Raw genomic sequence first — 23,601 nt, 5'->3', positions numbered from 1 at the left:
TGTGATCCATGGCAAACATGTCTTTGTCAAATGGCGGGACCAAGACGGCAACTTCAAACACTTGCAATATTCAGCTTCATCATCTCACTTCATTCTATGAATTCCCCCCTTGTCTAATATATTCGTACTCATGCGCACTGTACACTGGATGGCTCTTCGTTGAAGGGACCCGCGCAGAAATACGAAAATGAAAACTTTTCGATCTGGTTGATTTGGATTCAATCATTGAAGCGACCTCTTGGCAATTGATACAGCTGTGGTCATCCGATTCTCTGTGACGTTTATCATTGAATTAACACGGCTGTTTGTCTGGGAATCTTCACATTTGGCGTGCAGAGAAAGGAGGGACAAGTGAAAAGCTGATCGATCGAAGATTGGTTCTGAACATTATCAAAGGACTTGACTCCTCCTTTACGACGACAATGTACTCAACCGATGTCAACTCGATGGCAGATGCTGCGGTCATATTTACAACTACCGAAACAGCAGCTATGCCGTTGACCTCAACACCATCTCCTGCTCTTTATGAAAACCTTGGTTTCATAAATTCCACCCTTTCGAAACTACCGTTCCTTTCCTCTACCTCTCAAGACCTCTTACTCACTCCGCTTCGCGTCATTTACCAGGCAGAGGTTTTCATATTTGTGACAGCTCCCCGGAGTATACTACGATTTCTAAGACTGGAAACAGTGGTTGCGAATATGATAGATAACGCCACAGGCGTTGTTGGTGGGGTGGGCCTTGCAGGAGACGAGGCAGTGATAGCAGCTGCGGCAGTGGATGGAGCTGGAGTAGCGGCTGATGCAGCTGATGCTTCAAGATTTAACTTTGGGGATTTACTGCATAATGTGAGGAAATTTGGCGGCTTCTTTAGCTACATGACCAGTCGATGGTCGATTGCTTGCTTTGCAGTGGTGAGTGCAACCTTTTCACTCACTAATGAAGCGCTGTCCGGGAGGGGAATGTGGAACTTGGGAATTCATGAAGTTAGGTGGATTGACTAAAGGATTCCGCTGATAGGCACTGATTTTGAACCGGGTAACGATTTACGGCTCCACAAGACGCCATCTTTCTCTCAAATGGCAAATTCGCCTAGCGCTGAGAATAATTCCTATCATTCTTTTCGTAACCCAAATCATCACGATACTACGAGCTATGCATTGCCAAACATCACCACAATACCCAGAGCTACGATATGGTAAACCAGGAAAACGTTCTAGTCTGGATTACGGTGGTGAAGGAGGTTTCCTCTATTCATTTTCCTCCTTCTTTTTGCCCTGGGAAAGTGACCAAGATTCCTGTAATGCTGTTCATATGGGACGATTATCTGGAGCCAAAGATTTCCCTTATGGTTCATTTTCTATTCTCTGGTCCGTTTTCCTCCGCCTCTGCCTCAACCAGTTTGTTGAAACGCTGTCGTGTGCATTGCAAGGAAGAGGGGTTGTCACGGAGGCAGGAATGTCTATATTCGAACATTCCCTGGCCTTTGCGGAAGCGGAAACTATGATAAGTCACTCAGTCGGCCTTGGCCTGTTTGGTATGCCTAAGGTTGCGGGCCAAACTTCCGCAACTCACGCTGCGGGTGCCCCTTCTACTACGCAACTTCTTTCGCGAAATCAAGTGCTAGAGAGGCTCAACGTCACCCCCGAGCTTCTGTTGATCTCTCTGATTTCATGCTGCAACAGCTTATCATCTAACATCCTCGACGTATTTGGTCGTCAAAACCAAGGTCGTCTCATCAACACTACATTTTGGGGTCTTTGTTTCATGGCTTCTATGCTTTTTGGTTTCTTCGATGGCTCGCCTATCGGTACCGATACCGGAGTCCTCAGATTCCCCACAGTATGTATTGTTGGGTTCGTGCCACATTTGCTCATATTCCTGGGCATCTTGACCTGTGTTGCAATCTATGGTCTAGCTTTACTTATAACGGCATTTTCTCTACCTGAGAGTACATCTCCGGCGTCTTTACGTGAAAGATTCGCACTTGCCCATGCAAATATGCAGGGAGCCTCTCAAATCAAGAATATCCGTTTTAGTCTTAGAGAAGATTTTTATACTGCCCTGGTTAGGATAGGGTATGCCTCTCTAGCAGCAGCTAGTGACGCCGTTTTCCTAAACGAAGGAAAAAGCGTGGTAGCTAGAACAATGACTTGGCTGGAAGAGGATAGGCTGTCGGAAATCGAAGCATTGAGAAACAATAATGCTAACAGAACACATATCCCTCAGCCAATGGAATTCCCTTCTGGTGTCAATGAAACTTTTTCCTTCGATATACCTGAACGCACAACTGAATGGGAGAGTGGATACGGCCGCGAAAATAAATTTGAAAAACAGAGGAAAGGAGCTCGATCGATCGAGAAACAAAGCGCCTTTGGCGGGGTTGGGGCATTCCAAGGGGCTAGTAGATGCTATCATGGATTCACATTCTTTCGTGGAATTTTCTTCCTTCTGGTAGGGTGGGTGGCCTTTTGGATGCTTAGAAGTCTAGAACTCGTGGGTATTGCTGCCCGACCTCAGTGGTTGACCAAGTTGGGTGGTGCTGGTCGCAAAGCAGCGACTGGGAAAAGAACCCAGGAACCGAATTCACTTGACTTTTGGATTTTGACCGACGAAGGCGATTTGGAGCTTCCAGAAGATCACGAATTTGATGTTGAAAAGGAAATGAGGAAAAGAGAGTTGGCGAACACTTCTCAATGGGGTGAAGCGGAGGAGAGTCGCTTTGATAGGAAACTCTATAACTGGTGGAAGGTCGGGGGATCATGGGGCAATCAAGATGAGAGTGGAGACTATATACCGTCCCAGGATGATTTGGAAGATAATACGAGCGTTGTTTCTATGTCTACAAATGAAGAATCGGAGTGGGAGTCAGTTGGTCGTCGGACACCAACTCAAGAGGACCCGTACACCATGGGGAACCCGCAAAATACCTGGTCTAATTCAAGGTCAAGTTCAAATACACCAACCGACGAAACTCTGCTTGATATGAGTTCTCTTGCCCGTCTCCTCGACCCGAGAGACAACGAAGCCAGACACGAAGCTCGGGTGCTAGCGTCACATCTGCAGGCAGCGGATGAGGGTAAAATCATGACCCGCAGTCGTTTTAGAAGCCAATTGGAACGAGACCGGGCTCGTGTTCTCACATCATCTCGATATCACAGTGCCCACATGCGGAGCAACCCTTCAACATTGTCTGGATCGAATGAGCGGAAAAGACCCTCTTCCGAAGAAGAGTCAGAGATCCTCGAAAACCTAATACTATCACGGCGACTGGGCCGAGACAACTCATCGGGACACCGTTCGCAACAGGACCCGCAGTCTTGGAAGTCCGGTGCCTCTGGCCTCGGTGCCGATGGACCGCAATGTGTCATCTGCCAGGCTGCGCCTCGGTCGATTATAACATGGCCGTGTCGCTGTCTTTGCGTCTGCGAAGATTGCAGGGTCAGCCTTGCGATGAATAATTTCGGAAGCTGCGTTACATGCAGGCGCGAAGTTGCTGGATTCGTCAGGTTGTGGGTTCCGTAAGAGGTTGTCAAAACACCCAACATACATGAGTGATGTGCCGAAGTGTTCTTGCTCGAGGGTTTTATGTTCCCTTCTTTACCTATAGTTTCTATTTCTCCAGTTATTAATGAGTATCACTTGGGAGAAATCATTTAACTGCTTTTTCCCTTGTGTCAGCGTCCTCTTTTGCATATGTATGAGCCATCCACCGTCGTTTTTATGTTTTTTCTTGTCCATATTATTCCATCATATTCCCAAGGCGTTTCCAACCTAGCTTCTTACGCAGTGTGTATACCGGGTGTTTGGTCCTTTATGTCAGTTTGATATTTGCATTGTAACCCTGACGTTATGTTTCTTCCTTATTTCTCTTAATCTGTTGCGTACGTTTTTGGGTGCAAGGGGAATAGTTTCGCGCATATGACGAACCCATTGCGTAGCCCACGGCCGCATACATATACCTATGGGATCATGGAAACCCCTTGTGTCACCCATGGAGAACTAATTCTAGAAGATGATGAATACATACTGAAAAAATTAATGGAACAAAATTTTCCTTGGAGCCTCTTACGGTTATGTTTGTTATTCTTATTTTGATCTCTTTCCACAGCATTCATTTGTTTTCTTCTCCTTTTCTCATTCGTTAATTCCTTGGTCCTAGCTTTGATTGAGCATCTCGCAGTCCTGATATCATCATCATCATCATCACATAGACTCCTAACGCAGATGAATGCTTTCATTCGCTGGCAAATCCATGCAGTGAATGCACCCAATCCCAACTGCTCATCTAATTCCAGTTGTTCACCTGAGGGATTATCACGCCTTCTTGTGCCGCATAAGAAGCAGTTAGTGAGGGGAATTTTCCTATGTTCTGTGAACAAAACTTTTACTGATCCCTAGGCGATGCTTGTCAAGACTTGGGTGTATCCCAAGTTTTGTTCCGTTTATACTTGCAACTGGAAAAGTTGATGGCTGTTTGTTGAATAACGCAGCCGCCTCATATTAATAATAGGGGCATCTTGGAGTCACGTGTGGACTTTGTTTTGACGACATCTTTTCCTCCTCCGATATCCTCTTCTACAACTACATCAGTTATGGATTGCAAGCAATGGCACACATAGTGATGGGGATTCTGGGGTTTCGCTCATCTCATATGTTGATCAGAAGGTGGCACGAAGATTATAGTTTCTTTGCGTTATCCAAATCTGAACAATGTCGTCGGCATCAGAACCATCTCTCCTCGAATACGCTCGCTTTCACAATATCGCCAACAGCAGTATTCTCGACCCATCCCAGTTTATCAAACCGGCCGTCGAAGACATAGACCCTTCTGTTGATGATATAATCCAAATTCCTTCTATTGATCTATCAGGTGTCCACTCTGAGATAAAAGCAATATCTAAGGAGAAGCTTGATTTTAGCTGGACTAGCGCACCCCTCTTAGTATCTATTATTAAATCTACCGCCGAATCGAAATATGAAGAGCCAAATGCGAATCGTTATGGGGAAGACGAATATCTACCAGACTTCTATCAAATTCGAAATTTGAAAGAGGATACTCCAATGCTGCGGATAGATCATGAACTTGATGTGCAATCATTTCGTCAAAAGATCTCACTCCATGCCATTGAGATTAACTTGCCACTAGAACACGTGAATGATGAGAATGACGAAGGTTTGAAGTTTCCAGCAGTATTTTGGCTCAAGTCAAAGCAGTTACGAGAAATTTCCCAAGGTGAAAAGCTGGACTGTACAAAAGAGGTCTTGATATTTCTTCAGGAGATCAAAGTTCAGATTCTGAAGGCTAGGCAACCGGCTAGCGATGACTGGTTAGATGAAGAGATTATCTGCTACGGCAAGGTTAGTGTGCATCATGCAAATTTGGAAAATATAGTTAAACGTCTAACTGCGGCACCAGAGAAAAGAGATCGACCCTCAAACACCGATACTTTTACCTAGGGACCGAACAAAAGCTCCATTTATCCCGTCTTCCCCTTATCTAGAACTAGAAATCCTCTCGGAGCCAATTACCCCCCTGGTGCCTGGATATCAAGACATTGAGAGCCAACAACTTGAGGCTACTCCCGTACGAAACTCCCATGACGTAGTCAGGGGGTTTCTTACGGGTACCAATGGCGGTGTATATCCAGAACTCTTGTCAGGTATATCGAATAAAGCACCACAGGCAGCATCCTTAGAGCTATCTTTAGATCCTCTTGTTAGGAATAGCATGAAAGATTTCAAGGTTGAAACTCCCATCGCTCCGCCCGTATCGACCAAAAAGAGATACGCTGAAAATGATGAGGAAATTACAAATGCCATGGCGAGATCTGGCGTTCTCCCTGAATGGAGTTCCTGTGACGAAATAGAAATTGAAAATGGTGACCTCGTCGAGAATGGCCTCGAAGAAATTGCCAGTGCAGCTAAGAAAATAACTGACTACAAACATAAAAACGAGCTCATCAAGGGAATTGGTATTTCCACTCGATGTGAGGTGCCTATACTTAAGTCGCCACACACTTTTCCACCGTGGCCTCTCATCAACGGCCTATCGGAGTCTGAACTGAAGGATTTATATCACGCCTTTATTTCTAAAGTTAAACAGGAACATTTAATTGGGTCCCACAGTTTCCATTATCAACGTGGACAGTATCTCAAATGGGTACCGTTTGCAGTGGAATTACGGAGGCTGGACGTCAATGAAAATATTGGGCCAATGGACGCACTAGACTGGTTATATTGCAGAGTCGATCTGTTAAACCGTGTGGAAGACGAGGTCGAGAAATTTATGCCAGATTTCCCTCATGACTCTCGCCTTTCGAATCTAGACGACAAAGAGGAACCGTCACGAGCTTGCAGGGAAATAGAACGACCGGTTTCATCAATCGTAAGACATGCCCTATTTACTGCTATAAATGAACCAAAAAGAAGTTGTCCCCAATATCAGCATGCAAATAATTTAGGAGGAGTTTCCCAAAAGCGAGCAGGTTCCCAGAATTTTTCAAATATTAGACTGGATGTGGAAAATCGGCGAGCTGAAAGAACGCGATTTTCCAAAATTTCACCTCTAGATTCTCTTTCGAATTTTATGGAAGTTCGTGGTCACAACCTTAGGGCTTCCCGTCCAGATGTGTGTCCATATTTTTCCCACCCAGCTCCACCGGAATTGCCGGTTTCGGCATCAGGTACCCTGAGTCCCGGGATTGGTGCTCATCTGCTGGAAAGGTCCACTCAGTTAGGCTCTCATGCTACTTCCATACCCACATTAGCCTTTCCAAGCACGATTGCGCCTCTAGGAGCATTAACATTTGTGATATCTACCTCACTTCTCCAAACTCATCGAGCGATAATCCACAATCTTGAATCATTGTTCCCACCATGTCATTTATTTTTCCGTGATTCTAAAGCGGCGAGTCCTCGTCATCCACAATTGTTTTCGCAAGTTCAAGGTCATTCTACCGATTCACCAAGCGATGAACCTCAAATAGCAGATATATCAATTTCACCAGCTGCAGGCGTTATTTTAACCACCACTCAAGATATACTTCAAAAATATCTGCCGGGCCACCAACCACATCATCAGGGAATTGTACATGAACTGAATTCTCCCATTCGCCAGCGCATTTCCAACGTTTGTCTTTTATATGAGGAATTATATGTTATTATTTGCAACCAAATAAATAGCCCGAAGCAACACGCCTCAGAAATAGGAATGAACGTTAGCACCATGAATGCTGTTGACTCGCTGAGGGCGTTTTGTGATTCCCTAAACCACTTTACGACAGTAACTGTTTCCGTCGTCATGGCTGACCCTAACAACTTAACAAATTGGCTAGTAAGCGCTGCAAACCGATATCATGTTTCTTCCCGATGGTCCCCTGCCAACCCTATCACCGGGAGAGGCGAATCCAACCAGGCTTTCTCGGTGGGAGATGCCTCACCTCACGAGCTTCTTCTTCGCCAGATGGGCTTGAATCCGTTTGCAGCACTTATGGCACTGTTTTATCCCTTTGAGGAGAGGAAGACCGGAGACGATTTAGGGTACGATAGAAGTTTCTTGATGAATTTTCCAACCAAAGGGACTTTAGATATGCACAAAGCGCTCGCCCGCTTTGTTGGTATGAATCCCTTAGAAAGAAAGCGTATATTTGCGCCCATATTCGGTCAACGTGTCTTAGAACGTGTGGAACGAAGACTAGGCGTTGAGGAGCGGTGAAATTGTAAAGTGGAATTCACAAGGGCTAATGGGCTATATTATTCAAATATGGCATCACTCCGAACACAGTAATGAAATTAATCTGCATATTACAACGTAGATTATTTGTTTCCGCCAAACCATAAATTACATGCAACGGAGAATTGTTGAGAATTTCCAGCTCCTACTCTATCTTCTTATCCTTAACTTCAAGTAGAGGATTAGAGTATAAAATATCAGCGAATATATTAAAAATTATCGATGATTGAATCTTTTTAAAGATTAACTGTTAGAACGAACAAGACAAATAAACTCTCGAGGGGGCTTAAAAGTTTATTTTCGTAGGGGCTCACAGAAACAGTTTAGTTAACGTAATCCACCACCCAACGCCCGTTTACACCCAACGCCCGCCATTTCGCCATCACTATGATGAAATATTTTCAACATTATTTCAACAACACAATTAGATTTTAAGATGATATATTATAGGATGAAAATATATATAGAAAATTACATATAAAAATATATAGCTAATTCAGTAAACATTTGTTTGGCTTAATAACTCGCCCAGAACATGAAATCTTGGGTGGAGGCAGATTCAGTGAGCAAGCAGTCATTAAACCAGTAGAGATTGCAATATCGTCATATCCCTCTGGCAGTGGATCCGTGGACACCCTGGCAGGGCTCTGAAAACGCGATTTAGCCACTCTTTGCGAAATCAAGGGTCTACTTTCCAGATTAGTAAGGTGATTTTTGAATTCTTCAATCATCTTCTTATTCAATTGTGATTGTAGCCGTACGGCAGCTCATTCTTCCTTTTCTTTTTGATCCTGAGCCTTTTTCTCATCTCTAAGCTCCTTGTCGATCTGCCGTTGAGCAGCTCTTGCGGCCTTATCCATTTCCTTTTGCTGTTTTGTGGCCTGGCGAGCTGCCTCCCGCTCCATCCTCTGCTGGATGATATCTGCCTCCTTCTGTTCCTTAAGAATAGTGCGTTGCAGCTTTGCATCCTCCTTACGAGCTTGCTCATCCTTTTTGGCAACCTCTGAGGCCGCCAAATTCTCGCGGATGCTCTGCACCTTTGCCGGCAAAAGAACTGCGCCAATGATGGATTCAAGGGATCTAGCAACCCCATTGCCCTGCCACGCTTGCGACGTCTCCTCTCTTGATTAAGAGCTTTTTGAAGCTGCCGATTCTCTATTAAAAGAACCTCTTTATCAAGAGCAAGATTTTCCCTGCACGGATCACCCAGTTGAGATCATTAGATATTTGATGCTGCTGTTGCTTGACTTGCTTCACCAATTTCCGCAGGCCAACAATAGAAGTAGGTGTTCTTGGTTGATATATTGCGTCGGGGGGGGTGCAAGGTCGTATTTGAAGCTTTTTAAGAACGCGTTCCGGATCGAATGGATGTAGGCCAGTAGCAGCAAATGCAGCTTCAATATTTGAAGATGTAACTGCCTCCTTCCACGCAGTGTCAAAAAGCTGACAAAAAGACCTCTTTGTAGTGCGTATGAATCCCATTCCAGTTCTCATTTGTTCATTCAGTTGTTTGGAATATGATTTACCCAATGGTCCAAATATCCCAACATCTAGTGGCTGTAATCAGTGTGTAGAATGGGGAGGAAAGACAGCATGTAGAATTCGATTCCAATCTGCGTAATTGATGAATGCCATATTAACATGGGATAAGTGGCCATCCAATATAAGAAGTCTATATCCGCGGCCTGCCTTCTTTTTTGTAAGAGGTTCAAAGATCTTCTTTAACCATGTTAACCCATATTCATCATTGCTCCACCCATTTTCTGAAGCAGTGAAGTAGGCATGATCCTTTTCACTATCAAAATCTTCGAGCCAAGTATCTTGCATATCTCTTGATTCCCCTTGATATATGAGAGCAGGTGGGAGCGAAGTTCCATCTGCGCAAATTGAGGCAAGTAGTGTTATGAATTCTCGACTGCCATCCTGGCTGGCACCTATCATACGGCCCGATTTGAGCGAATTAATCGATACAATACGTTTGAGGGTGTGAATGAATCCTAATAGGAATCCTTTCTCATCAAAGTTGTAGATATTCGCAGGTTCAAGGTTGTATTTCGTGATTTTTGCCTGCAGCTGAAAAATTAAGATAAATTAGCAAGATGAGAATTAAAAAAGCAGTATAAGAAAGAAATCTATTACAAGATCAAAATAATGCTTGAAGTATGCAGAATTGTCTGCAATCTTGTGTTTTTGATCAATATTTCACAGATAGAGTGACTTGATCACATCCTTGTGGCGCTTGCAGAACTGAGCCACCCAGTTGACTTCAATAGGTGCTTTTAGAATATCAACAACGAGATTATGAAGGATTTGGGGCGTACAAGGGAAACCGCGATCTGCCAATCAATTGATATGAAAAAGGAGCTGTTTTTCTTGCGAATCAGTGAGAGCTTTGCAGTGGATAGAGCTTGCTTCCTTTCTTGACATTTGAACGCCTCTATAACGCCTTGACAACATATATCAGCTGATTCCATATTTTTTAGCGGTCTCAGTGTAATTAGGCGTTAATTGCGCGTTCAAATCATCAATCGCGGCTTGTATAACTGCTTCGTGGTGCATGTTGTGGGTGGTTAAAGATGAATGAAAAATGAAGATTTGAGCGGGCGTTGGGTGTAAACGGGCGTTGGGTGGTTGATTACGTTAGAGCAGCCGAACTTAAATTGGACGACCTGCTGTGCGGCGGCAAACATTGGCATTCTGGCGGCTAGTTAAAGATGGCCTGATGGCCAACAGTCCTGCTTCCAACTACCAGAGGAAAGCCATTGTTCTCTTACCTGAATTTGTATTTCTTAATATTTTTTAATCCTTTTTTTGATTTCAATGTATCCAATGGAGGTACCAACAGGGATAACTACTTGAGGGAGCTGCAATTGCTCGCGCATGAACCAGTAAACATGAAGACTACTGCGTATTGGTGTCATATGTTTATGTGTACATATTTGGAGAGAAACCGACATACGAACAAGCAGATATTTGGAGCACATTCCAGGGGTTTTGCACCGTTTCCACATTCATGATTACCTATTGCTCTGTACTCAGAACGCTCTATGTTATTCATAAACTTCTTGCTCGGAAGCCCCATTTCCCCTTTTGGATATGCACAGGGCGTAAAAAACGGACTAGGTGTAGTCTCTATTGGTTGTCACTTTTGAACAGGGCATAGATGACATCACAAGAATAATTCATTATTTTCAAAGGTGGTTTGCAATAGGCCTCTGGCAAGGATAGTAGATGTTCGCAGGAGAGGACTTCGTAATTGTACAGTTACGCCCAAACTTTGATCGGATGAAAATGAAGAATGCCCGAATTACCGACAAAAGATTCTAATTGAATGGCTACATTTTCAAAGGTACTTTCTAGTTCTAAAATAATGAGGGTGTAATCGTAATTTGGGGAATGAGATTGAGAGGAGATCGTACATTTTAGAAGAATGTTTCAGCTGAAAGACACAAGGAAATATCAAAGATAAAAACACCATGAATATGATGCGCTAGAACGTATCAAAATATAAAAATCACAAATAGAAAAGGCACGGCTGGTTGGATACCACTGGGGGAAACAATTGCCAGGTAGAACAAACTGCACCGCATGAGTTCAACATGGGGACTACATCTTCGATGTTACTTCCAAGAGCACTAGGACAACATATCCAGCTTCCCGATAGAAAACTGTTCCCTTCCATCTACCTCCCCCTAAGGTTCTTATATATTTTTAGGGTGCGATAGGTTGTAGTCCAAATTCATGATATTACATAATGTACAGTTTCAGTTGCGGGTATGATGGGCTTCATTCAACGGTGGTATTATGACTCGTTGATTTTCGCGAGAATCCTATAAGTGTCCTCTGTATTAGGGAAAGCTATTCCGGGTGGGAGATGGGTCAGAGTGTAACGTACTCAGAGTCTCTGAAGAGAGAATACTCTTCTTCGCCGACCTTAACAGGGCTGCCTCCATACTATAACCAGATAACAAAAATAGGTCATCAGCATTCGTATAGCAACTAATTTGACACTCCTTATATCATTCCTTTCATCAACTACGTCCGTGGATCACCCGACCACGCTTGCCTTCATTTCCTTCCACCTTCCCCACTCCCAGGGGTATTGATTCTCGAGAAGAGTGGAACATACCTGAGGAATCAAAACCCGGTCGCCAACAGAAACACACATGGAAATTCGGTTACCCTTCTTGTCAAGAGCACCAGGCCCAACAGCCAGGACCTTGGCCTCGTTAAGCTCTTTAACGGCGCTCTCTGGGAGGAAGATGCCAGAGGCGGTCTTCGATTCTGCTTTTATTCTTTGAACAAGGACACGATCCAAAAGGGGGACGAGACTCTTGATGCTGCGGAGTGCCTAATTGATGTTCAATTTATGTTAGAAAAGGGAGTTGGACAAAGTCAAATGATAGTCCGGTAAAGTTGCTGCTTGGTTCCGTTTGGAAAAGAACAACGTACCATTTCGATGGTTGAAGGAAAAAAGGGGAGAAAGGGAGGATTCGAGTTGCTACTGGGGAAGCGCAAAGAAGATGTATGGTAACAAATTGGAACAGATTGCGTCGAATGGATGCAACGACTTGCTGGAGGAGTTGAAGGATGGAGAATTGATTCCCTGTGGTTTTTTTTTTTTTTTTTTCTTTTTCCTGCTGAGAAATTTCCAGAAGAAATGCCAAGACCCGGACGAGAACAGATCTTGGCCCAATACTGTTTAGCGCATAAATATGCAGCTCCTGTGCAAACAATGCAAACTCCCCCAAATTCAAGTACGGGACGAGCTGTTGGACAAAGAATTCTCTTGAAATACAGCGTGCTCGCGTCAATAGGGATAGCTACATGTACATGTATTTCTTGTCGACTAGAATAGAATTACTTCTCATCGTGCACGGAAGACATCTCCTTTCATAATCCATTGATAGTTTATTTGGCGGGAGAACAACGCCCAGAATGCCCCAAACCAAATCGAAATCAGCATAAAAACAAGAGAAATACAGTGCCAGCCCACAAAAAGCCAGCCAGCAAAGATGAAATCATCTTGAACAAAGTCACCATCTTCTCCCGCCCTTCCCTCTGACAAATCCTCCGCCCCGCTGCTCGTATCCGCCGTACCCCATCTGTGGCTGGCCCCCGCCTGGTACCCCAAACTGTCCTGGAGGCTGCCCACCAAAACCCGGCTGTCCACCTGGCGGACCTCCCTGACCAGGGCCAGGTTGGCCCCCTCCCATCATTGCCTGTGCATGTTGCATAAAGGTCATTGGATCCATTGAAGTAGGATCCAACCCCTGTGCCATCATGCTCGTAAACATCCCCTGCATCATTTCCTGCGACATCTCGGGCATCCCAGGAGGCATCCCAGGCATTGCGTTTGGAGGGGGACCAGTGACTTGCGGAGGGCCAGGGCCTGGGCCCGGGGTGCCCCCTCCAGGTACAACGTTTGGTGTCCCTGGACCTGGCCCTGGTGCTGGCGCAGAACCTGGAAGGCCTGGAAGACCGGCACCAAGGAAAGCGTGCATCTCATCCATTTGCTTTTTCTGGTCGACCACGTCCTTTCGCAGTGCCTGTTGTTTTAGACAGTAGCTCGCCCAGGTAAATTCGTCAAAGCCATAGTTGAAGTAGTCCGTCATGTCTGATCCGGGCCTTCGCCACGGTTTGTCATTTTCTGTGGGGAAATCGGCATCCAGATCTGTAGACAATATGGGCTTGCCGGTCGTCGGGTGGACTGGGTTTGCATTGACGTCGATAGTTGAGGTGTGCTGGGGAGGATATGCTGAGCCCGGTTTCTGAGTTGCAGCAGGCCTAACAGCTACAGCAGGAGGAAGAGTGGGTGTTTCAGATTTCGGGACGACTGATGGAGTAGAAGCTTTAGGGGCGCTTATGGCTTCGACTGACGAGGGCCGTAGTGATTCATTTCGAAGAATGGAATGTCTAGGAGGTTGAGGTTGCCTGTGTTATTATCTGTAAGCGCGTGATAGACCAAAATAAAAATCACATGTTCTCATGAGAACTTACTCAATTATGGCTTCTGTGGGGGCATCGGTTATGATTTTGAAATCATCCTACAGCTCGATTAGTTATTCCCGGGCGGAAAAAAAAGAAACACATAGATTGTCTGGGAAACAAACATCATCTTCATCCTCCTCTTCCTCTTCCTCTTCATCTTCCTCTTCTTCCTGCCCTTGACCCCCGACCTCTGTTTCCGTTACTGTGGTTGTTCCGCTAGCGTTTGCATCCGCGTCCTTTGGGGTTTCAGTGGTGGGAACAGCATCAGTGGGATCGTAGAGTCCGTCATCGTCTTCTTCCATTATTGCCACTACAAAAGCTTGGAATTGGTAAACTTTTAGGGAGATATGATATCGGGCGCGTGTTGTACGGAACTCGGTTTGCTCAGAGCTTGGAGCTTGAAAGGCACGAAGCTGTGCGCTTAAAGTCTTGCTGCTTGCGAAAGTTGAAGAAAAGTCGTAATAAAGGGGGAGAGATGGTCGGCTTCACCAACCGGAGTATTGAACAGATCAGAATAAATTGTACTAGGAGTATCAATTCCAATAGAGATAGTTTAAAGATACGATCAAGGTAAATAAAGCAAATATTTAGATCTTTCATTCTAATTTATGGGTCGCCAATCTCCCACCAAGCTGCCAAATCAGGATCACGTGATACATTTTATCTTCCTCGGAGAGGCTTCCAAGGTTGCGAGCTCTTGCATGTCATTTAATTTGCGATAAACAACCAACTACGGAGAAGAAGAAGAAGAAGAAGAAGAAAAGAAAAAGAAAAAGAAAAAGAAAAAGAAACTCGTGTTCTAGAGGTGTGGCCACCTGCTACTTACATGGAATGGCACCGCCTTCAGATCCTCAAAGTCGAACGTCGACCCCCCGTTCGTTTGTGAACCAGACAGCTTCCGCCGAAGACTTACTGAAATCGCAAACGGTTGGCCTCGTTCACCTCTCAGACTTCCGGAAACGACGAGCTGAGGTTCTTGAACAAAAGGAACGGGAGGCGCATGACAAATCTCTTGGGAGGTTTGTTCAGGGGAATTCCAGAAGTGGCACCCCTTCTGGTGGAGAAACAACTGACGGGTAAGTTTGCACCAGGATGCAAGAAGATTAGAGCTAACAGACGAAGTACAGGGCCGAGTCTGCCCAACTATTTCCCAAAAGGAAAAAGAAGAAGCTGGGCCATTTCGCGAAGAGCAAATTATCTTTTGGTGATGATGAGGTGGAAGAGGGGGTAGAATCTTCCACCGCTCTAACCCCCAACACCAGTGATGGCAAATCACCATCCAAAACCCCCGCGGAAGGCAGCCCAAAACCACCCACGCGACGAATAGCGCCCAATCCAAATCTATCCATACCTCCTCCGAAAGTCGTCACAAAGTCAGCCCGAGAGGCCGAAGCGCAAACGCGAGATGCTCTCCGGCGGGAATTCCTGGCACTGCAAGAAAAGGTAAAAGCGACTGAGATATTGATACCGTTCGTCTTTTACGATGGAACGAACATCCCTGTAGGGACTGTGAAGGTCAAGAAGGGTGATCCGATATGGGTTTTCCTTGAGCGCTGTCGGAAGGTAGCCGCAGAACTGGGGATTGGAGGTGCTGGTGGGGGTGGGAGGTCTGGGAGAGGTCGAAAAGACCACCGCAGAGAGTGGGCGAGGGTGGGTGTAGACGATTTAATGTGTGTTCGAGGGAACGTAATTATTCCACATGTATGTGCTCCGATCCCGTTTCTTTTCCTCCGTTCGTTAATCCTCTTTTTGGCTTGCCTTCGCAAACTACTAACATTAACTTTTGTTTTGGGTCTATATAAAGCATTATGAGCTCTACTACTTTATCGCGAATCGAGTCCCGAGTTTTACCAAAGCTGGTGGGTTACTATTTGATTACACCAATACTGCTCCGCCAGAACCTAGCGATGATCCGGAATCACAGCCACCCCAGCTTGAAGGGGGGGACATGGATCCCACCTTTACCAAGGTTGTTGACCGGAGGTGGTTTGAGCGAAACAAGCACATATTTCCAGCGAGTCTCTGGCGAGAATATGAGCCTGGAGAGGAGTTCGTAAAGAAGATGGGGAGTATCAGAAGGGATAACAAAGGCAACGCTTTTTTTTTCTAGGGTATATGGTGTCTTCCCCTCGGCGTTTTTCAGAATATGCGGTTGGATGGGCGGGACATTATTGGCGTACATATGGATTTTGTGTTTTAACGACCGGACTCCAGCAGCTCCAAGGTTGGTGTCAGTGTCGTACTATAAATATATGATGTCTGTCTGTTTTGTTTATATCCAGTTGCCTCTAGGCAGTCAACACAGCAAAAGTCAGGCGTGTACTAATCAGAGTCACTCCTTCCCAAACAAACATATACAGTGCCTTCCCTTTTCCCACTTTCCCCCAGAGGGCGGCTCCTCCGCCGTGGTTTCCTAATCGGGTAATCCACAACTCTGCGACTTCGGCTTTTTTTTGTTTGTTCTTCAAAACTCTTCAACTTCATTCGTTTCATCGACGCTTGATACACTTGAGATGTATCTAGGTATACAAATGCAGTGTCTTTCCAGTGGCTTGTGGCTGCTTGCATTTGGCTTGTCAACTTGAAATGGTGTGTTCTATCTTCCGTCATGGCTCAAGCTTTGGACTTTTGTCTCCGCTGCAACTCTTTAAAGTGCAGAGTAACGTTGAATGAGAGGGCTGTGGTGACTACTTGCTCGTTCGTCACCCCCCCCTCCACCAACTACCCTTAGACGGGGACAGGCCAATGGCAGGAAATTAATTGAATAATTGCTTATTTTGATTAGCCATATCTTCTGCCTTCAATGTGCTGACATCCTGGGGCTATCGCGCCCAACAACATCTGAACGGCAGTGCCCTGCCTGTAGCGCCAGTTTGGTCAACCCTGACGATGCAGTTGCCACCGTTCTTACCCCCAGTGAGGACTACAAAACTAGCGTATTGAGTGGACTTGACCCCCATACGATAATGGAGTGTGCTGGGCGTGCGTTGGCATTCTGGACATATCAGTCCGCCCAGGAAATGTACGCTTACCCACCCTAATATATATCTCTTTCCGAGGGAGCTAACTTCAGACCAGCTTCTATCAAGAATATCTCGGCAAGAGTTTGACGGAGAAATACAGTGCCCTTAACCAACAGATGGACAAGGTGATTCACGATGCAAATTCTGAAATATCAAACCTCCAAAACCGCTTATCTGGTACGCTCCCTCTGTCGTCGTCCTTAGTTACGTCGAATCGTTTGTTAATGGGAAATTGCAAATCTTCAGAGATGCAAATAGGTCAAGAGCAGCTGCAGAAAAAGAATCACGAGCTAGTGGATATCTATCGGGAAAAGTGCAAGAAGCACGCCCAAGTAACAAATCTCTACAACCTTTTAAAGAGTAGAGCTATGAGACCACAGATTCAGACAGCGGCATCTGATTCAGTCACACAGGTTCTCGAGTCCCTGGGAGGAGGGTCAAAATCAAACTCGAGCACAGAGGACTTGTTTCGCCCATTGACCTCTCTCGCAACATCCCCTCGACGGAGTCCCTCCCGGTATCCCACAACCAATATGGGTATCGAACAACTTCACCGGCATCAAAGAAGTGGGAGTAGAACAGCTACCAAAAATGGCGTAGATTCCGCAGCAATGCCACCACCAAGCGGTATACCACCATCTTTTCGCTCTAGTATGTGTATAATTTTTCTGTTTTATTCTACTTGTTCCGTCTAACATTCTTCCAGCAAACATGCCACCATCTACGCCTCAGCATCGGACGAGGCTTCTTGGGGCTCCACGTTCTTCACACAGAGCAGAATATCAGGGGCGCCCGCACCAGGATTACATAACCAATAAACAGAGTTTCCCCGTCCCACAGCGATTTACATCTGAGGCAGTTGACAACAGATTTTCTCTCAATGGCTCCGACAATTACGATCTAAATGCAGGAATCAAAATTGGCCGTCCATCAGAATCCTCACTCCAACTTTCTGATCCCCGATCTGGCATGTTCGGGACATGAACTCATATTGGGAGTTGGCCCCTTGCGTTCATGAAAACCAGCATTTTTATATATATATAACTACATATATTGTTACACTGACGAGTAACATTCCCTGTATATATAAGAACAACGGTCATCACACGTCCCATTTTTGCTTCCTTGTTTTTACTACCCTTTCACTCAAACATTTTAGACGATTTCACCCCTTACATATCGAAAGGCATTCGTCCCTCAATCACATTTGGTGCAGTCAGTATTACACAGGAGGTATGATAAACATATATATATTAATCGTCGCTCAAGGAGATTGTGATATTCGCAAAATTTCGTAACAAAAAATTCATTATTATCAATCTTCCATCCACGATAAAGCTCAAAACCTATCCTCAAATAAACCCCTTGTAACTCCAAGCAATCCGTCTAGGAATCAATTGCAAAAGTATGAGACCTTCAAAATAGATCAAGGCATACAAACCAACACAGAAAATACCAAATAGTACAAGGGATTCGCATAAGAAAACAAGCAAAAGTCATGTCTATCTAACTGTTTTCCACCATTACCATCCATTCGTCATCCCATTCCCACGCGTACCCAAAGGCCCAAGTAAAAGTTCCTGAACCTCCTCCCTAACACCCCCAACCCTCCCCGCAACACCAAGGATAGCTGTCTCCACATCCCCCAGCGTCGCAGCAAGCTCACTAACCCTAGACACAGGCGCGTGCGACTGGCCTCCCCCATCCCGACTCCTAGACGACAAATCACTAATCTGCTGATTAAGCGACGCCTCAACACCGCGGAGATGATCCTCAATCTCTTTCAGGTTATTCTTATACCGCAAAACAACCGTGTTCATATCATCCGTGCGCTGGGAGAAGTAATCGACCAGATTTGTTGGGCCACTTGTCGACACGAGACTTGTGTCTGCCTCTGCATCTTCGGGGAGGGCGAGCATGTGGCGCGCGCTTAGGCTGGAGCGCAGTGAGCGGCCTGGCATGGCTTGGGTTTGCGGATTGGTGGAGAGCCATCTGTCCGCTGGCGTGGGCTGGTATTGGAGGGGTAGGAGAAGGGTGTCGAGAGCACGGAAAGCAAGCTTAGCTTCCCCCGCATCCCGGACAACTAGGTTGCGGACGTTTTCGATACCCCTGGCGTCATTTTCTAGGGCTTCTTGGAGAGTGTCCAGTTTGTTTTGGATGAAGTCAACGTCATTGGGCACGAAGGTGCCTTGGGATGAGATTTTGGGGAGAATGTCGGAGACTTCGTTGCACATGCGTATTTGGTTCAAGATGAAGGTGTCTATGGCTTCGATTTCCTTCTTTAGCTCTTCGTTGCAGCTCTCGAACTTGGTGGTTGGGACGAGGTTTGAGACGTCAATTTTGACGCCTTGGACGGTTGAGCTGGCTGGTCGCTGGTCTGGTTGTGTGGTTGTATTTCGGTTGCCAAACAGCGATGTTGCTTGCTGGGACTGTTGTTGTTGAGTCTGAGAGGTATTACTATGAAAGGATGTAGTTAGTAAATACACAACAACAAATAGATGTCCGTATCGGCCGGAAAGACTACTCACAGTAATCCCCCTCCCATGGTAGAAGTGCCAGAGGTCTGTCCAATTCCCCCAAAAAGAGGTGGGGTGGTGTGCGGTTGAGAGGTAGATGTAGCTCCGCCAAAGAGGGAGCTGTCACCAGTAGCTGGTTTTTGCTGCGCACCACCAAACAAGCTCCCCGTCTGCTGAGGTTGCTGTTGCTGCTGAGTGCCAGCCCCAAAAAGTGAACTTTCCCCTGTTCCAGTTTGCTGTTCTGTGTTTCCCGACCCGAATCCTCTGAAAATGCTCCCAGAGCTCTGTTGCGTTTGCTGAGTGTTACCTCCAAACAGGCTTGATCCAGCTGGTTTCCGCTGCTCCTGGTTCTGGGTAACCAGACTTGAGAACAACCCTCCAGATTGTGCTGGTTGTGATGGCGCGGTGGCGCCAAATAAACTGCCACCGGACGAGGTTACGGGTGCACTCGTAGTATTCGTGCCACTAATGTGAAGAGTTTGATAGTAAGCCTCAAGCACCCTTAATTGAGCAAGGTTCTTATCTTCCTCTGCTTCCTTTCGTTTCCTTCGTACAACATTTCATCGACGACATTGGAGGTATCTCAACCACAAAACTTCCTGGGAGAACCACTCCAGCCACAGGTGAACACGAATCATAACAGCTAGCATAACTTGTAGAAAAAGGGAAAGTGACGGGAGGACGTTTTTGCAGTCTACTTACAACAAAGAGTTTGCAGAGGACGTATTCACGGTCAACCCTGTAGTAGAGGGTGAGGATGTTTGTGCTGCAAACATGGTTGTTTGCAAGTCAAACTAAGGATGGACCTCAATAAAGAAAAGTTCCAATCTCGTTTTAATGAGTAGCAGTGGGATGCTGGGTAGAAGAGAGAAACTAAGGAGTTAAATATGCGATGATGCGACAGATCGAAGCTGTTTGTTTTTCCGCGGCTTTGGAAAATCGTCGCAGTTTGGCTCTCACAGGAGGAAAGTTTCGCCGAGGCTCGATATTTAGTTAACTATTTAACTACTTGAGAGCATCAACATCAGATGTTTAACAATCTATAATAACGACTCTATAGTTGCGTTCATTTGATGACTTTAAGGGATAGCAATATGATCTTTATTGGTAACTACTTATTTTGGCCAGGAGTCGATGCGTACCTTCGAACTCTCTGTAAATAACCGATGGAAAGGATTACCATGAAGCTCAGCATAAATCTATTCTCGTCCTGTTTTTTGAATGTAACTTATGATTAGGTCCTTGGTTTGAATATCTGCCGTTTATGCGTCATTAACGAAAAAGTACCGTCATCTATCTTCATAAATATTGGCAAAAGAATATGTACTCTCCAGACCAATCTGATGCACATTGCGCATTGACATGCGTGGCCTCAACTCGGAACTACGGTCTCTCAACCTCTGAAATGTCGTCAAATGAGAAACAGACGGTTACCAAAGGACACCAGGTCATATCCAACTATATCAAAGAAGCTTGTTGGTAAGTTGTTGGACCCCTGATACATTCCTTTGCGTTTTGATAGAACCACAGAAGCTAAAGATTTGATTAACAGGTCAGCGGATGGAACCAGCATAATTACAAATTCCGCTGATAACAGCATTAGAACCTTTGTGCTGTATGTGCATTTCTTTTCTTAGCTGGTCCACGAGGAATTGTAACGATAGTGCTAATATATACAGACCAGCAGATGTACTCGAGGATAGGAAGGCACCGCATGAACTGGAACCATATCATACAATTCCGTCCTCAGAGCCCATCTACGCCACAGCTATCTATCCTTTCTACACATTACAAGACCCATCATCAACCCTTCTACTCTCTTCTGTGAGAGACCACCCGATCCGATTGAATTCAGCGTTTCACCCAGGATTCTTGGCTTCATATAGTCTTATATCTCCCACAACAGAGGTCTTCATTGCACCCCATTCTATTCTCTACCCACACAGCCTTAACGGAACTCATTTCTTGACCGGATCAGACAGCTTAATATGTCTCTTCGACGTGTCTCGTTCCGGTAAAGATGGTCCCGTGTCGAGACTTTTAACTATCCCGAGCAAACGGAAGAAGATCGTTGGTGGCGGTGTTGGCATGAAGGGGATTGTTTCAACAATGGCGATAAGTCCAGCTGGCGACGGAATTCTGGCAGCTGGGACTTTCACTAGGTATATTGGCTTATACGCATCTAACGGGAGTGGCGATACCATTGCCACGTTTAGTATTGCAGGCACGAATGCAGATGCTCGCATTGGTGGTAGGGGTATTACGCAGGTGCTTTGGAGCCCATGCGGTCGATATCTATTTGTTGTTGAGCGGAAAAGTAGTGGGATCCTTGTGTACGACATTCGAGTGACTGGCCAGTTGGTTGGGTGGCTAGAGGGGAGAGTTGGGATAACAAATCAGAGGCTTAAAGCAGATATTGTCCCAGGAGGTGATAGTAACTCTACAGGAATTTGGGCCGGAGGGACTGATGGAGTTGTAAGGGTGTGGATTGATCCCTCAAACGTAGGTGGAGAAGGCAGGCTACCGGAATGGGAAATAAAAGTTCACGATGGTAAGTTTCCACAAGATGGATTCTTAGACCGGGTGATGCTGATAAGACTGATGAAATGGACAAGATCCTGTCACTAGTGCCGTGTTTCATCCTATGGGTAGTGTTCTGGCAACCTGCTCGGGGCAAAAGAAGTATCAAACGCTGGATGAAGTTGAAATTTCGGAACCCAGCACTGATACAGAACATTATCACGACCGACTCATTAAGGACAATATTGACAACCGCCTGAAAATATGGGCGCTATAATGTGTTGAAGTCTAGTACTACTGATATGAATACACCGTTTCGGATCTTAAGGGGTGAGGAAACACTTCCGTCTCCCCAAAATGGAAAACTCCAAGTTCCCCTTTTAGCCTGAGGCTCAACGCCCCATTACTAGCCCACGCGTTACCTGTCCTTGCAAATTCCTCTGAGCTATCTACTTGTTGCCAGCGGCAACTCGATTGTGTCTCCTCAGACATTCTCTCTCTCTCTCTCTCTCTCTCTCTCTCTAAGCAAAAGTAGTGCAGCCATATTGATGTCCATTTCAGGGATCATACCACTTTATCCCCATACCTGAGGCATTTAAACTTCCTTCTTTTCCACCTTCTGAACTTAAGTTTCATGACTGGAGATTTCCAAACTCACGTTCTGAAGAGGCAAGGGCTTCAACAACTGGACAATCGCATCGTCGATGGACGTTCTAAGTTTTATCGTTGTCTAAACAAAGGACAAGCGAAGAAGGGAAAACATTAAGCAACAGAATATTGGCAGAAACCGTGGTGCTGGCTTATCTCGTCTAAGACATCTGAATGTTCAGTGGGCGACAGTCAAGATCCTCCAATTGTAGGGTCTGGGCGTTAAAACCAAATCCGGCTTCAACAAATCTAGGACAACGCTGATTGTAGAAAGCGTGGGAATTAAAAGGAACTACGAAGTATTGCTCTATGTGCTCACCTCACTTATACGCACATTATTTTTCCCGCAATGATGTCATCATTGTCTCTTCACGATGGATATTAATCCAGGTCTTCGGCTGTGTTGTGGGAAGAATATGCCAAGGTCTTGGCAATGCAAGCCAAGCTTCCAAGTTTCCTGCAGGATGAGCTTAATTGAATCGGTCAATTAAACGCCGGTAAAGTTAAGATGCAGCCGCGCTTCCCCAGTAGCTTAATTTGACGTCTCGTGTAGATTTCATCACCTCACTACCTAAATCTAATGTCGGAATACCCCAATATTTTTCCTTTTCGCTGGTCTCCCAGTTTCTTCATATTTTGCATTATGAAGACTTTAATGTTTGTCATATACTATGATAGCGTCCCAGTCCTCCTTCTGCGGCTATACCCAAATTGAACAGCCACAAGATGATGCAGTTAACTCCATGCCAGATCACTCATCTTTGCCTTTCTCTTCTTTAGAACTCAGGACGTTAATATCTATCAAACCTCAGCTAGAAAATATTAAACATTTTTTGTTATTTTAAGCTTCCACTATAGGAAGATTATTCTCCTAAGCGAACATTTCTTCTCTCCTCCGGATCTTCATTTTGATTTGTGCAATCAGATATCAACCTGTCTTTGATCATCCTCTCAGGACTTCTTCAGCATCTCATTTACCTTCATTGTGGTCATCTATGACTCCTTGGATATCTTGATCTCTTGAAATCTTATTTCCTTGCCCTCAATCCTTGGTGTATCTCCATCCCTCATCTCTACTCCGATGTGTTGCATCGTCTACCTACCCTCTAAGTGGGAGAACAGTTGCAGTTGTCCTCCTCCATTTTGGTTTGCTTTCGACTAAAGTGAA

General features: G+C 45.3%; 7 protein-coding genes across 7 annotated transcripts; 5 read left to right on the top strand and 2 right to left on the bottom strand.

Moving 5' to 3' along the window:
* Window positions 1–422: 422 nt before the first annotated feature.
* Window positions 423–3,525, top strand: PADG_04987 (uncharacterized protein; the record flags this gene model as incomplete). The annotated part of the gene is made up of 2 exons (XM_010762162.1): window positions 423–914; window positions 1,021–3,525. The coding sequence occupies 2 exons, from the start codon at window positions 423–425 to the stop codon at window positions 3,523–3,525; spliced, it is 2,997 nt and encodes a 998-aa protein (XP_010760464.1).
* A 1,188-nt stretch (window positions 3,526–4,713) lies between these two features.
* Window positions 4,714–7,717, top strand: PADG_04985 (uncharacterized protein; the record flags this gene model as incomplete). Its single annotated transcript, XM_010762161.1, has 2 exons — window positions 4,714–5,361; window positions 5,420–7,717. 2 exons carry the CDS (start codon window positions 4,714–4,716, stop codon window positions 7,715–7,717), a joined length of 2,946 nt encoding a protein of 981 aa, XP_010760463.1.
* A 5,054-nt stretch (window positions 7,718–12,771) lies between these two features.
* On the bottom strand, window positions 12,772–14,028 carry PADG_04983 (cleavage polyadenylation factor subunit FIP1; the record flags this gene model as incomplete). Its single annotated transcript, XM_010762160.1, has 3 exons — window positions 12,772–13,669; window positions 13,736–13,782; window positions 13,849–14,028. 3 exons carry the CDS (start codon window positions 14,026–14,028, stop codon window positions 12,772–12,774), a joined length of 1,125 nt encoding a protein of 374 aa, XP_010760462.1.
* Window positions 14,029–14,557: 529 nt separating this feature from the next.
* PADG_11856 (uncharacterized protein) lies at window positions 14,558–15,836 on the top strand (the record flags this gene model as incomplete). Its single annotated transcript, XM_010762270.1, has 3 exons — window positions 14,558–14,802; window positions 14,854–15,427; window positions 15,531–15,836. The coding sequence occupies 3 exons, from the start codon at window positions 14,558–14,560 to the stop codon at window positions 15,834–15,836; spliced, it is 1,125 nt and encodes a 374-aa protein (XP_010760572.1).
* Window positions 15,837–16,334: 498 nt separating this feature from the next.
* On the top strand, window positions 16,335–17,733 carry PADG_11855 (uncharacterized protein; the record flags this gene model as incomplete). Its single annotated transcript, XM_010762269.1, has 5 exons — window positions 16,335–16,423; window positions 16,512–16,748; window positions 16,805–16,926; window positions 16,996–17,400; window positions 17,456–17,733. The coding sequence occupies 5 exons, from the start codon at window positions 16,335–16,337 to the stop codon at window positions 17,731–17,733; spliced, it is 1,131 nt and encodes a 376-aa protein (XP_010760571.1).
* Window positions 17,734–18,272: 539 nt separating this feature from the next.
* On the bottom strand, window positions 18,273–20,041 carry PADG_04981 (uncharacterized protein; the record flags this gene model as incomplete). The annotated part of the gene is made up of 3 exons (XM_010762159.1): window positions 18,273–19,206; window positions 19,278–19,811; window positions 19,968–20,041. The coding sequence occupies 3 exons, from the start codon at window positions 20,039–20,041 to the stop codon at window positions 18,273–18,275; spliced, it is 1,542 nt and encodes a 513-aa protein (XP_010760461.1).
* A 545-nt stretch (window positions 20,042–20,586) lies between these two features.
* On the top strand, window positions 20,587–22,062 carry PADG_04980 (uncharacterized protein; the record flags this gene model as incomplete). The annotated part of the gene is made up of 4 exons (XM_010762158.1): window positions 20,587–20,744; window positions 20,818–20,880; window positions 20,945–21,816; window positions 21,881–22,062. 4 exons carry the CDS (start codon window positions 20,587–20,589, stop codon window positions 22,060–22,062), a joined length of 1,275 nt encoding a protein of 424 aa, XP_010760460.1.
* Between the last annotated feature and the right edge of the window lie 1,539 nt (window positions 22,063–23,601).

The sequence above is a fragment of the Paracoccidioides brasiliensis genome, assembly GCF_000150735.1.
Source record: "Paracoccidioides brasiliensis Pb18 unplaced genomic scaffold supercont2.5, whole genome shotgun sequence".
NCBI lineage: Eukaryota > Fungi > Ascomycota > Eurotiomycetes > Onygenales > Ajellomycetaceae > Paracoccidioides > Paracoccidioides brasiliensis.
This window is presented reverse-complemented; position numbering and strand designations above follow the sequence as displayed.